The 13,531-nt window shown below is 42.9% G+C and overlaps 1 protein-coding gene across 2 annotated transcripts in view; it reads right to left on the bottom strand.

The window, feature by feature from the left end:
• The window catches only part of Erich1 (glutamate rich 1), an 89,325-nt gene extending 76,033 nt beyond the window's left edge, over positions 1-13,292 (bottom strand). For both annotated transcript variants that reach the window (XM_023702608.1, XM_023702609.1), the window contains exon 1: positions 13,240-13,292. In XM_023702608.1, the coding sequence (XP_023558376.1) occupies positions 13,240-13,261 (22 nt within the window). In that variant the 5' untranslated portion in view covers positions 13,262-13,292. The remainder of the gene's footprint in view (positions 1-13,239) is intronic.
• Positions 13,293-13,531: the final 239 nt, after the last annotated feature.

Below are 13,531 nucleotides of genomic sequence, written 5' to 3'. Positions count from 1 at the left end.
CTGAAGCCCCTACGAACACACTCAGCCACCTTATCTTTGACAAAGGGGCCAAACATACTCACTGGAAGAAACATAGCCTCTTTAACAAATGGTGCTGAAAAACTGGCTCTCTACATTCCGATAACTCAAACTTGTCCCAGGTCTATCACCATGCACTAAACTAAAGTCAAAATGGATTAAAGATCTAAACATTAAAACAGAAATACTAAATCTCCTGGAAAAGAGAGTAGGAGGAATTCTTGAAGACATAGAGGTAGGCAAAGAGTTCATAAACAAAAATAAAATCTCACGGGTAATAGCTGAAAGAATTAACAACTGGGACCTCCTCTTATTGAGAAGTTGTTGCACGTCAAAAGAAATTACCAACAAAGTGAAAAGACAGCCCACAAATTTGGAAAAATTCTTGACTAATAATTACTCAGACAAAGGTCTGCTCTGCAGAACTTATAAAGAACTAAAAAATATTAGTGTCTCAAAATTTAAAGACCCAATCCAGAAATGGGCATCCAAGATGAACACACACTTCTCACAGGATGAAATTAAAGAAGCGAATAAATATATGAAAAAATGCTTCACATCACTAGCTATCCATGAAATGCAAATTAAAACAACACTAAGAAATCACCTCACCCCAGAAAGTATGGCTATCATAAAGAAATCACCCAACAACAACTGTTGGAGAGACTGTGTGGAAAAAGGAACCCTTCTCCATTGCTGATGGGCATGTAGACTGGTGCAACCATTATGGAAATCAGTGTGGAGACTCCTTAAAAAACTAGGACTGGAAACCCCATTTAAACCAGCTATTTCTCTACTGGGAATTTTTCCAGAGGATCTGAAAACATCATATCATAGTGATATATGTGTACGTATGTTTATAGCAGCACAATTTGTGATAGCCAAATTTTGGAAACAATCAAGATGCCCATCATGTGAGGAATGGATGAAAAATATGTGGTATTTTTACACAATGGAGTATTACTCAGCTATAAATAATGATAAACTCAAAGCCTTTATATTGAAGTGGATGCCACTTGAAGATATACTCCTAGGTGAAATAAACCAGACACACATGTGTAAATATCACATACTTTCCCTAGTATAAGAACTCAAAAGAAATACAAGTAGAAAGCTATAATACAATTAAAAAGAAAGCAAGAACTTGAGGAGTAGATGATGAAGAGAGAGCAAGAAGAAGAGCTAGGAAACATGACAGAGGGAAGCCATACAGTTATATGTACAAGATGGGTAAGGTAATGATGGTAATGATCCTGAGAATCTTCAGATGATTTTCTAATCTAGTATTTAATTGGAAGGGTTCTCACCCTAACTATATATACTGACACCTGTGAACTAAGCAACTGCACTGAAGATGGCAATTTGTAATAGTAGGTTCATGCTTGGAGTGCCTGTCATTCTGGTTTTCTGAATATGGGCTGCTTCTCATGACATGTCAGTTGCAGCCATGCTGTCTCTCAAGTAGATGAATGTTTAAAAAGGTAGGGGGTGGTGAATGAAGACTAGAGACAGGAAAAGGAGTGTTGCAGGACTGTCCTGCCATAATCTTGTATATGGTTAGATTTCTGGACTTACGTGTAAACATATATAATTCTTTATTCATATTTTTCAAATATATTTTTAATTTTTTTTTGCGGAACCAGGGATTGAACTCAAGCCCTTGTGCTTGCCAGGGAAGCGCTTATTCCACTGAGCCATCTCCCCGGCCCCTATATTTTTAATTTTTTAAAAAATTTTTGTCATATTCTGTAGGGAGTTAAAGTTTAACACATCAATACTTGATGCAAAATACCTGTTCCATGTTATACCTAAGATGTTTGATATTCAGACAGATAGTGAGGTTAAGCTCAATAGTCTAGGTTATATGGTAATAACAATAAGCTTCTCTTCTGGAGGGTTAACAACCTAAGTTTGCAGACCAAAAATTAGAGAAATAGAAGGGCCGAAAGGAAAGCCAATATTTTGGCCCTAGCCTTTAAGGTCAATTAAGACTCAGGACATATGAGAACTTGTACTGTAGTATTCTGTAACTCAGTTGTGTCCCAAATTTTCTGATCAAGGAGATTATGGGGCCACAGAGGAAAGTGATCAATGATGCAGAGTATGCCTATGGAGAGTCACATGGAGAGAAAACATTCTCTCAGGCTTTCACAGAGAGCAAATTGGTCAAGCAATGCCCGTGACTCATCCTCATGGCTGACACTGACAAAGGATCTACAAAGTGTGGTACAGGTTTTCAGGATAAATCCTGAGGGTACTTGACTGAATCTTATCAGATACAGAAGTTGCATTTCTTGTTATATAGGCCTTGCTTTATCTTGGTCTTAACCATCCATCAGAAAAGTATAAAAACAAAGTATAAAAAGTAAAGCCATATTAATATGCTGAACTGTAAAAGGCTCAAGTGAACAACTTGTGACATCACCAGTCTTATGGAAAACTTACTGCTATTATGGACCACTGGACTATTTTGGAATATTTTGCTAAGTTCACACACTTATAATATTTTAATGATGGAACTAAAAAAAAAAGGGGGGGGGATTAGATGAATGATCATTTTGTATCTGTGTATTCAAAATGGTTAGGTTAGATATATAGCTATATTCTCTTCATTCAAGGAATAGAGGGATTTGTTCTAATAGTGTTTGCAAATAGGATATCATGTCTGCCTCTTGTACAACAAATAACCACTAGGAAGGCAGGATGCAATGTGTTAATTATTGGAACTGTCCTACCAATTTGATTTGAAACTGTCTCATTGCTATTTATTTTTCAATAAAACTATGGGAAAAAAACCCATTAGCTTCACTGGACAAACTGCTTTGTGATACATAACGGTGACAAGAGAGAAAAGGTCTCTTTGTATTTCACATTGCTTGGTAGTTCTGATTTAACCTTCCTTGTGGGAAAGTGTAATTAAAAATAACTTGAAATTTTATATAAAACAGTTTGTATGTATGAGTGCATACATGTGAATGAGAGAGAAATTAAACATTTCTGAAAAAAATAGTGGCCAGAGAAGCAAAAATCACAATTAAAAAGAAAGTGATGTATAAATAAATAAATAAAAATAAAAAGGAATGATTAAATCAGCTACTTTACAAGAAGAACATGTAGAGCCACTGTTAACGTTGAACTTCCCGCTAGTAATGAAGTACCCTCCAACTTTTTCAGCACAATTTTAACTGGATGCAGTGAGTGGACCTGGAGAGCACTCTCAAGGCCAAAGGCCTTCTTCTGACTTAGGCCACCCTGGGACTGAGAGGAGCCAAAGGGAGTCAGCGTGTCTGCCAAGGCTTTATTGAGTGCAACTACCACATGCATGGCAAGACAGAGGGGACCTCACCCTGGCATTAACTGGAGGCTCGAGCAGCACCCACATGCAGGCTCCTTCTTTCACCTGGTCAGCACATTGAGAACACAGGAGCCGAAAGAGCAGCCCTGGAACTCAGTGATCTGGAGACTGGTGTGGCTGGGGAGCCAGAAGGGGAATTTGGGCAGGCAGAGTGACTGTCACAGACAGTCGCCTGGCGGGAGAGGCAGCTCTGCGAAGAGCAGTACAGGCAGAGCCACAGCATGAGCTCAGAGAGCCAGCCAAGAGCAGCTGGAAGCTTTGGCTTTTATGCCATGGGGAATCATGGGGAATAAAATCACCATGTGCTGATTTTATATGGTGTACAAATAACATGCTGATCCTAAGGTAGTAAAAACATTTTCTTTATTGTAAAAATTTATTTATTTATCTATTTATTTAGTAGTATCAGAGATTGAACTTAAGAACTTGTACTTGGCAGGCAGGCACTTAAGCTACAGAGCTACATCTCCAGCCAAAATTTACACTTTAGAAAACAGATTGCTATACATGTCCTGAAAGGGCTCACAGGGAAGTTTTCTGGCACACCGGCCATGTGGCTACCACTCGATACAGCTGCCACACAAGCTGCCACACATGCACATTGGTCACATAGTTATCACCAGCTAGTTCAGATTCAGAAAGTAAGTTTATTTTTTATTTTTATTTTTTTATTTTTGGCAGAACTGGGGATTGAACTCAGACCCTTGCACTTGCCAGGGAAGTGTTTACTCCACTGAGCCATCTCCTCAGCCCCCAAACAGTAAGTTTAGAAGCAGGCAGAATTGTAAGTGGCTTCTGTCCTGCTCACATCATTGCAAGTTTGAAGCCAGAGGAAAGCATAGGACTTCTGTCCCGCTCACGTCACTGAGCCATTCACTTTGTGGTTGGTAACAAAAGCAGCACACATAGGAAGGCTGTTTTCAGGACACCGGGACACAGTATGTATGACCACACAATTGTAATTCTAAGAAGTATTTATAATTTTTGAGTTTTTGAAATGCTCCTTCTGATCCAGTGCGTCTGTACATGTATGTGTTCACATACTACAAATGTATGCCTGAAAAACAAGTTAAATATCTTCTGTTTAATTTGCAACATGCTAAAAAACAAAACCCCATTAAAAACAGAGCTGGATGATCTGGGTGTGGAGAAAGGCTTTTGTAACAGACCCCAGGAGTCTGAACTCTCAACTCTCAAGTGGACCAAATAAAAGGTGCTTAGGGGTCAGAACAGGGCTCCCCCCAGGAACCCGAGGCCAGCCTGCCTACTCGTTTTCCTCACAGCTCATCAGCGTTGTCCTCTGCCAGCAACTGGAGCATGTTTTAACCTGAAACTCTAGTATCTGTCAAAAACTAATCACCAGATAATACAAAAGCAGGGTAGGTGTTTAGTGTCAATCAGAAAAAAAGGCTCACAGAAAACAAATACAATTACCAATAAGCAGAACTGAGAATTCAGGCAACCAGAACTGAGAAATGATGGACACAGTAAAAGGCCAACAAGAAGAAAATCATCTTAGCTAAAATTAATGTGCTGTAATTATCAGAGAAATTAAGTCTCCCTTCCACAGGGATGTGAGTTATTTTGATATAATTTTCAGAAAAGACTGCTGCCCACACTTGCTACTTCAACCTAAAGACAGAAGCCAAATAAAAATAAAATCTTTTGGTAATGTGTTCTTTGGAAATTAGACACCTAGGAAAAACTGTAAACATGTACTTCAGAAATAAATGCAAAATTTGGTTGTAGATTGTAAACCTCAGGTCTGAACTCTTCCTGTACAGTTACTTGGTTTAAAATCCAATAGCTGGGCATAAAAAAGACCTTGTCTCACGTTTAACGAAGACACTAATGGCAGCAGCATTTCAAGGAACTCTCTTGGATCTTGCTTGGTGTAGTCAAGTGTGTGATAGCTCTGCCGTAAGAGACAGCAAATAAACTCACCATCAAGGGAGGTGCTGCTGCGGGCACTGCTTTGGGCACCCTTCTATCCCAGGTGATTCCTTTTCTTCTCTCCTCTGTTTCTGTTTCTGTTTCTGTTTCTGTTTCTGTCTCTGTCTCTGTCTCTGTCTGTCTGTCTGTCTCTCTGTCTGCCTGTCTCTCTCTCTCTCTCTCTCTCTCTCTCTCTCTCTCTGTTTTTGCAGAGGGGAGCAGGGTAATATAATTTTCTTTTAAATGACACAGAAGTTTCACATGTTTATGGCATATAGTATGCCAACTGAATCTGTACATAATATGTAATGATCCAATTAGGATAATTAATGTCTCCATCTCTTCATCATTTCTTTGCTTGAAGTCTTTAGGCTCCTTTCTTTTAACACTTCATAAAACATATAAATGATTGTTGTAGACTGCAGCCACTGCACTGCACTGTGGAGCACTAGGGTTACTCATAACCACCTCCATTCTAGTACTTACTATCCTCCTGTTCCTCTTTGCTGGCCATTTCTAACCTCAAGTGACCACTGTTGTACTCTCTTAAGATCAGCTGCTCTAGCTTCCACAAATGAATTAAAACACTCAGTATTTGTCTTTCTGTGCCAGCTTATTACACTTTGAGCTGTGTCATCTACTTCTGTCCAAGTAGCCACAGATGGCAAGATTACACCAACCTTGGGAAAATGACAAAATAACCTACATGAGATGCTCTCTTTTTTTGGATACAGGACCTCACTCCGCAGTTTGGACTCATAGTGATCCTCCTGTCTTGGCCTCCCAAATGCTAGGATTACAGGCGTGTGCTACCACACCCAGTTTTGGTGGGTGGCACAATGTGCCCAGGGTGGAACCAGCACAGCACATGGTACCGGGAATTGAACCTGGGTCCTTGCACTTGCCAGGCAGTCATGTAGATCACTAAGCTATCTCTCCTGCCCTGAACTCACTTTTTGTTTGTTTGTTTGTTTTGGTACCAGGAATCAAACTCAAGAGCCTGCACTTGCCACACAGGTACTTATGATGCTAAGCTATCTCCTGAGCCCATGAGATACTCTTATGGGAAGTAAAATGAAAAATACATGATAAGAAAAAAGCATCTCCTTGTATTTGAGACTCTCCCAAATGTTACCCTATTAGTGTCATCAATCTGTTTAAATTTTTTAAAAACCCCACTTTGGTTGCAAAAATATCACTTCTCATTATTTATGTTCATAAAATACTTGACTTAAAATTGTAACAAATACATATATATATATATATATATATATTTCCTGAACATACACTGTACATGTAGAAGCTCTCTGTTATCCTCTAACCAAAAGTTTAAAAACCTGTGTTATCCCTAGCGTCTCTTATAAAAGTATGACTCCAGTGAAAAAAGTCTGGGAACAGTTAATATGGGGATATGAGCAATAAGGTCCATTCAAAATAACTCTTTCTAAAAGTGGATGCTCATGAAAAGCTGTAAACATGGATAGGGCTACATGCTCACAGAAATTACACTATAGTAAGAGACCCGAGATCAGCAAGTAGTTTTTTAAATATGACTTCTAGAATTTCATTTTGAAAAAAACATACAGAATAACTAGCTTTATAATATACCTCTGTAGAGGTTTCACTTAATAGACTTGTGAGGGGAAAATCCATTAGATTTTGAGGCAAGAATTGGCAGACTGGGGCCAGGGAGATGGCTCAGTGGAATAAGCACTTCCCTGGCAAGCACAAGGGCCTGAGTTCAATCCCCAGTTCAGCAAAAAAAAAAAAAAAAAGAATTGGCAGACTTTAAAAATCACATTTAAATGAAAGTTTTGTGCTGAAAATACCAGAAATTTATACAAGCAGAAACTTTCACAACAGCAAGTTTGATGATCTCCCTCCCCACATTACTGTTCATTAGAGAAAAGCTGCCAAAACATTACAACTAAATCACAAAACAAAAGCAAACCAAATTATTTCATCAGTTCAAACTATGAAAACCTTCCACGTCTCACTAAATGTCAGCTTTAGGGATTCCCTTCTTCATGCTGACATCGGCTTATCTCATTTAGCAGGCACTTCGAAATTTTCTAAGGTTAGTGTATTTCTCGAAAATCTGGTATTTTAAAGTCTTTCTTTTCAGTAAAAATTGTTTAAATGTTGGCTGAATATATGCCAGCACATACACAGATTCCCTTAAAAGGATAGTAACCAGATCTGCTTTGTTTTGTTTTATTTATTTATTTGGGGGGGGGGGACCAGGGATTGAACTCAAGCACTTGTGCTTGCCAGGCAAGTGCTTTATCTACTGAGCTATCTCCCTGGCCCCTGTTTTGTTTTATTGAGATACTGGGATGAACCCAGGCTCTCTGCACTGAGCTACATTCTAATTTTTATTGCCCAGGCTGGACTTGAACTGGCAATCCTCCTGCCTTGGCCTCCCACAGTGCTGGGATTACAGGCCTGCCACACCGTGACCAACTAGGGCTTGTCTCCTTACATTATCCGTATAGTGAGGTATGGTGTTTAACCTTTGACTGTCCTCTATGCATAGAGGATAAGTGATAATAGCATTATATCACTTCACAAGAAAGAAAAAGCTCAGTACAGCATACTAATTTAATGAATTACAGATTCTTAATGAGTTTCATAATAGAATTATAAATGGGAAAATAATTAGCTAAGATTTAAGCAAGAATTGGCAAGCTTTCTGAAATATTAATTAAAAGAAAATAGTCTCCAAATAATACTCAACGTTACATTATTAGAATTTCAAAACAAGACCAAGCTGACACAGTAATCTCACCCAAATAGCAGAAATATATTAGATAACTGATCTCTACCAAAATTGTACTACTTAAAAAATTCCACGTAAAGTTTGTCCACAGTTCTTCCACATAGTTTTTTTATTGGATTGTCATTAATTGTTCATATGCATTTAAACTTCCTACGAGACTACATGAACATAGGGGAGGGCCAGGATGCCATAGAAGGAGACAAGCCCTTGGACAAACTGCTCACCTCTCACAGCTGTGGGCTCACCAAAACCAGCCTGGGCTAAAAAAAGAGCTATCTTTATTATAATGTGAGACATGGAATAAACTGTCCTTTTTATTTAAGTTACTATATTTTTCTTAGTTTCATTAACATTGCCATTTCAGGGCTGGCGAGATAGCACAGCAGACTAAGCACCTGCTTAGGCAAGTGCTGGGATCAGGCACCACACGCCCTGGGAGTGGTGGTGCACTGCCTGTAATCCCAGTGCTGGGGAGGCTGAAAGCAGGAGGATCACTACGAGTCTGAGCTGCATAGTGAGACCCTGTACCACACACATAAAAACAAAACAAAACACTGCCCATTTCTTTAGACACACCCTAACTTCAACACAAGAACTCATGACTGCCAGTAGCTGCACCAAGACCTCACTGCTGTCCATGTAGGTTCTGTGGCTCAGCAACTGAGACGGTTATCTAGGAAGACAGAAAGACTATAACATAGCTTGACTTCTCCATGCTGCCTGGTCTCCCCAGAGGAAGAGGGAGCTATAGTTGCCCCCATCTCATGGAATCACACTCCTGCATCTTCAATGCAGGGCCATCCAATATGTGGGTGCTGGCCTCCTTTTAATGTCTTAAACATGCAGGCATCTCCCTCACTCTGAGCAAGGTAACAGAGGCCCCACCCACTTCCCACCTCTCACTCCCTGTGCCGGTTCTTTCCTCACAGGCAAACAGAGTCCTATGCCACTTCCCTGTCTCCTGCACACCGGGGAACAAGATTAGTGACAAACCAGATGGCTGTCTTTGTAGATACACGCACACATTATGTGGCCAATTCCTCATAACCCACCACTGTTACTGCCTACTTTACAGATGCCAAGCCCATGGACTGTTCATCATTGGATTGAATTTGAAGACTAGTTCCCACCATGCCCTCAGCCTCATTTGCCTGGACGAAGGCCACTAGAAGAAACCCTCATGGCACTTTTCCCCCTTTTCCTCAGGATCCTTTTCCTCCAGTCACATCCAACCATGACTCTTGTCATCTAGAAGAAGTTGTCCCTGGGCATCTCCTTCAAGTCTCAGCAGCCGTTCATGTCTTCTTCTTGGAAACCCTTCTACATCTACCTCTCCCTGGCCCTCCTTCTACTGTGACCATCCCCATAACTTGTACTAGCTGGCCTCCCCATGGCTGCCCAAGCCCTTCCCCACACTTAACTGCCAACTTCCAGATTTATTTTTTAAGAACACAAGCACCTGGGCTATTTTGCTTAGAAACCACACTGGCTGCCCAGTTCCCACCACCCAGACTGCAGCTTCTCCTTAAGACTAAAACTCACTGCAGTGTTGCATTTTATCAGCAGTCTATAAACTTCTTACTTTGCATAAAGTTAATTCATTCCTTCAGGAAACATTTCCTGAGCATGTTCTCAATCCTCAAAAATCTCTGAGAAGAAAAAGAGCTACCCAGATACCATTCCAGAAGGAAAGAGGTATATTATGCCTATCACAGAATACAAAACACAAACACTATGAGTAGTCATATAAATGTACAGAAGCCACAGCACAGAACCAGAACCAATGCTCTGACCCCTAGGAGTCATCTTGCACCCAGCCAGCATCAGGAAAGCAACCAAGAAGGAAAAGGGTATCTCTTTTCAAATGAAATGCATTCTTATTAGCACCCCCAGTTCTGGTACTACAAGCAAGTTTGAGGGAATAACAGGAGAAACACACACACAACACATATGAGCTTATTTGAAGGCACAGAGATCTGCACACATGGATACTCCTTCCCAACTGAATACCAGAGCTTCAGGAACACAAGAACCAGCACCACCAACATGGCAAACATCAATAATTCTGTGATGTGCGACTCCAGCCACAATCCACTCTCAAGCGTATGTACTAGCATAGAAGAAAGAGATGTAGCACACTGCAGGTGGGCTCTGAGATGTACCAAGGCTACTCACAGCTCTGGTCTCATTAATGAGAGGCCTAAGAAGACAAAGATCTGCAACAGGACTGGCTGCAGCTGCCCTAGTCCCAGACCAGTCCTCTGGGCTCCCAGAAGGGGACCCTACAAATGCCAAGCCTGGATGTCCTGCAAAGAAGTGACCATGGCAGAACAAATTCTTGTCAAAAGACAACTGCCTTCTTCAATATCACAAACTGCCCCACCAGCCCACCAGTCTGGCAGCAACACAAAGAGCTGTCCAAGGACAGGTTTTGATGGCCTTAAGTAGAGAAGAGAGAATAAGAGGAGTGAGAAATGCAGCTTTGTACATTCATCTACTTCTTGACACCAGGAGGGTGGGATCACTATCACATCTTCATGTTAGACAGAAGGGTCTATGGTTGCTATGGTCTTAAATCTATGCACTCTTCTCTACCCCAGTACAAAACCACAGCAATAGAAGCGTGCAATGGGTCTGTCCAAGGGTGTGTCCAAAGAGGCAGAAGCAGGCCAGGATCCCTATACTCCCCTTCCTAATGCAGAGAAGGCCTCACATTGCCACCTGGTCCTCATCCCCACTATGGCATTGAGAATTGTCTGTCTGGTAAGTCCAACTCATTTTGCCTCTCCTAAGAAACGTTCTCAACATAAACTGTTTTTTGTTTTTTTTTGAGTGGGGAGATGAGAAGACTGAAAAAGATGGTCAAAATCTCTGAAGAATTATACAGTGAAGAAGTATGACATATGAACATTTATTCCATGCACTCTAAACAGCACCAGTAATGTCCAGGCAAAGACAAATTTTCCAAATTCTAAATTTTCCATGAAATATTCTGTTCTTAACTGAATTTGCCCAGATAGTACTCAGAAGGGCCAGAAAAGCTCTAGGGCAGACACTGAACACAAGCTACTCATTTCCAGTTAACTGGGCAGCTACTGAGACCAGCACTGTGTGAGGTGGGATCAGAAAATGACACAGGAGTACGCTTTACAGAAGTCCACAGCCCTAGCGGAGATGCAGCCCTCGAAGCTTCCAGAGTCCACTGTGACCCTGAATGCCTGATATAGCCTCACCAGAGTTAATACTTAGTTATGCTGTATGTCAGCACTCACCCAATCTCCCCAAGTAAAACAGAAGTTGCTTAAATCACACTGGAGATATGGTTACCTTCTTGTGATTCTTTGCAGTCAGGGAAAGTCGTTCACTGTCAGAGCTACATGATAACTCTAAAGAGCCCAAGAAGATACTTCGAGCACTGCTCAGACGTTTTTGTAATGCAAAGTAGAGCATGTCTAAAAGATAGTAATTGTCTCTCTTAATCCTTCCAAGTTTTATCACAAATTGTCATAAAAAAAAAAATACATCAGCAGGCTACACTCCCTAGCAGAAGAAATTCAACCTTCCTTCCAAAAAACCCCAAAACTAAGCACTGTTGCTTCACACTGCTTGTCTGCCCATTTCCAGCTTTCCTGTCAGGGACCAGGGACAGAAAAGTTTGGCTCTCTTACGCATCTGCCCTTGAAGAGAACACAGCCTTAACATACACCAGGGTCTCATCGTGAAGGAGGATTTCAAGTCTGATCCCTTTGTTCTCTAGCGCCAGAGCAGACACAGCTGGCTAACCACCCCTGGAAAGTTCTGTGCACACGTACCTGAGCTGTGCACAACTGTGCTCATCTCCCCCTAAACACATGGAGGCCCCATTACCTCTGCCTACTGCTGGGACCCAGCGTTCCTGTGGAGCAGATGGACAGTGAGAGTGCACATCTCACGCCACTGTCTCCACTACATGCCACACATTTTCCTAATTGTAATGCTCATCACAAGTAACACAAGAGAACTCCTGAAGGCATATTAACTTTGGCTTTCTCCAATAAATTATTAAGTGTTTAGATTTTTTTTTTTTTTGTACTGGCAATGAAACTACGACCTTGCGCTTGCCAGGCAGGAGCTCTGCCACTGAGCTATAGCCCCAGGACAAGTGCTTAGAATTTTTTATTCCAACTCACACAGTCCTAAGTGTTCCTGAGAGGCTCAGTGTTTCCCAGCAGAGTTCTTCAGGTGATCTTGTTAGGAGACTCAGACAACTAGTATTTGGTCTTCCACTTACAGTTCATATTTCTAGATTTAGTCTTATCACAATGTTCTTAAACAACCTTAACTTCCCCTGAAAATTTTGACACATATCCAACATGGAAAGGAGAAAAGTTTCAAGGTGAAAAGTTTCACGGCTAAAACAGTTTTCATTCATTTTGAGAACTGAGAGGATCTGAGGCCAACAGAGTACTTACAGAAGATACAGTTTCTTGCACAGCAATGAACACTTAACTTTAGGCTTACAAAGATCACAAACATAAAATGAAGAGAAAGAGTAAGATGCAGAAGCGGGAGTTTTCAGATTTGTTCCTCCGAAAATGAATTTAATCCACAGGACGCGCCACCTCCTCCCAGCGGACGTCGCGGCCCTAGTTCTTGCACACCTCAAAGTGTGCTGGTCGTCTGGCAGCTGACCCAGGGCTCTGCTCCCGCGGCGGCGGAGTCAGGCGCGCTGCCCCGCGGGGCTCAAGGTGCACGCTCTGCGCCCCGCATTCTAGCTCACCGAGGAACCAGCCCTCCCTACTCCGCTGCAGTCGCAAACGCATCTTAAACGCAGTCGCCGCAGGCTTTTCGATTTAAGGGGGAAGCAACAGCTCCGAAGCTGGCCGGGGGAAGCCTACGGGAGCTTCCCGCGGCGAGGCGGCGCGAGGACGCAGCGTCCCGGGGGAAGCTGCCGCTCGAGGGGCCCGCTCGGCCCGGAAGGTCTAGGGAGAGCCGGCGCCGAAGCGGGGAGATCCCGACGCGCTCACGCGCGCCGCCGCCGCTCGGCGATCTCCACCACCTCGCCTCCTCCAAGGACCCCTCAGGCGCCTGCTCTCCCCGTCGCCCCTCACTGCCCCTCACTCTCCTCCAGGTTCCCTCGACCCCTTCCACGCCGCCTCCCGAGCCCACCGCCTACCCCGTCTCCGGAGCGCAGACATGTCGGGCAGCTCGGCCGCGCGGCGCGCCGCCGCTTCCGGATTCCGTCCGGCTACGCCCGCCCACTCCAGAAAGGACCCAATCCACAGCCGAGCCTCCGCTCAGGATTGGCTCGCACCGGGCTGTGGGCGTGCCCCGGCTTGACCCCGCCCCTGCTGCGCCTCCGCGGAGTCTGCGCGCTAGGCAGGGGCGCGGGCTGCCGGCTGCTCGCGGGCTCGGCGGACCAGAGCGCTGACAGCCGGGGTGCGAGGCCTGAGGGGCGCGACGGAGGG

This window comes from Octodon degus, unplaced genomic scaffold (genome assembly GCF_000260255.1).
Source record: "Octodon degus isolate 3935 unplaced genomic scaffold, OctDeg1.0 scaffold00155, whole genome shotgun sequence".
Taxonomy (NCBI): domain Eukaryota; kingdom Metazoa; phylum Chordata; class Mammalia; order Rodentia; family Octodontidae; genus Octodon; species Octodon degus.
The sequence above is the reverse complement of the archived record's forward strand: the minus strand, read 5'-3'. Positions and strand labels throughout refer to the sequence as shown.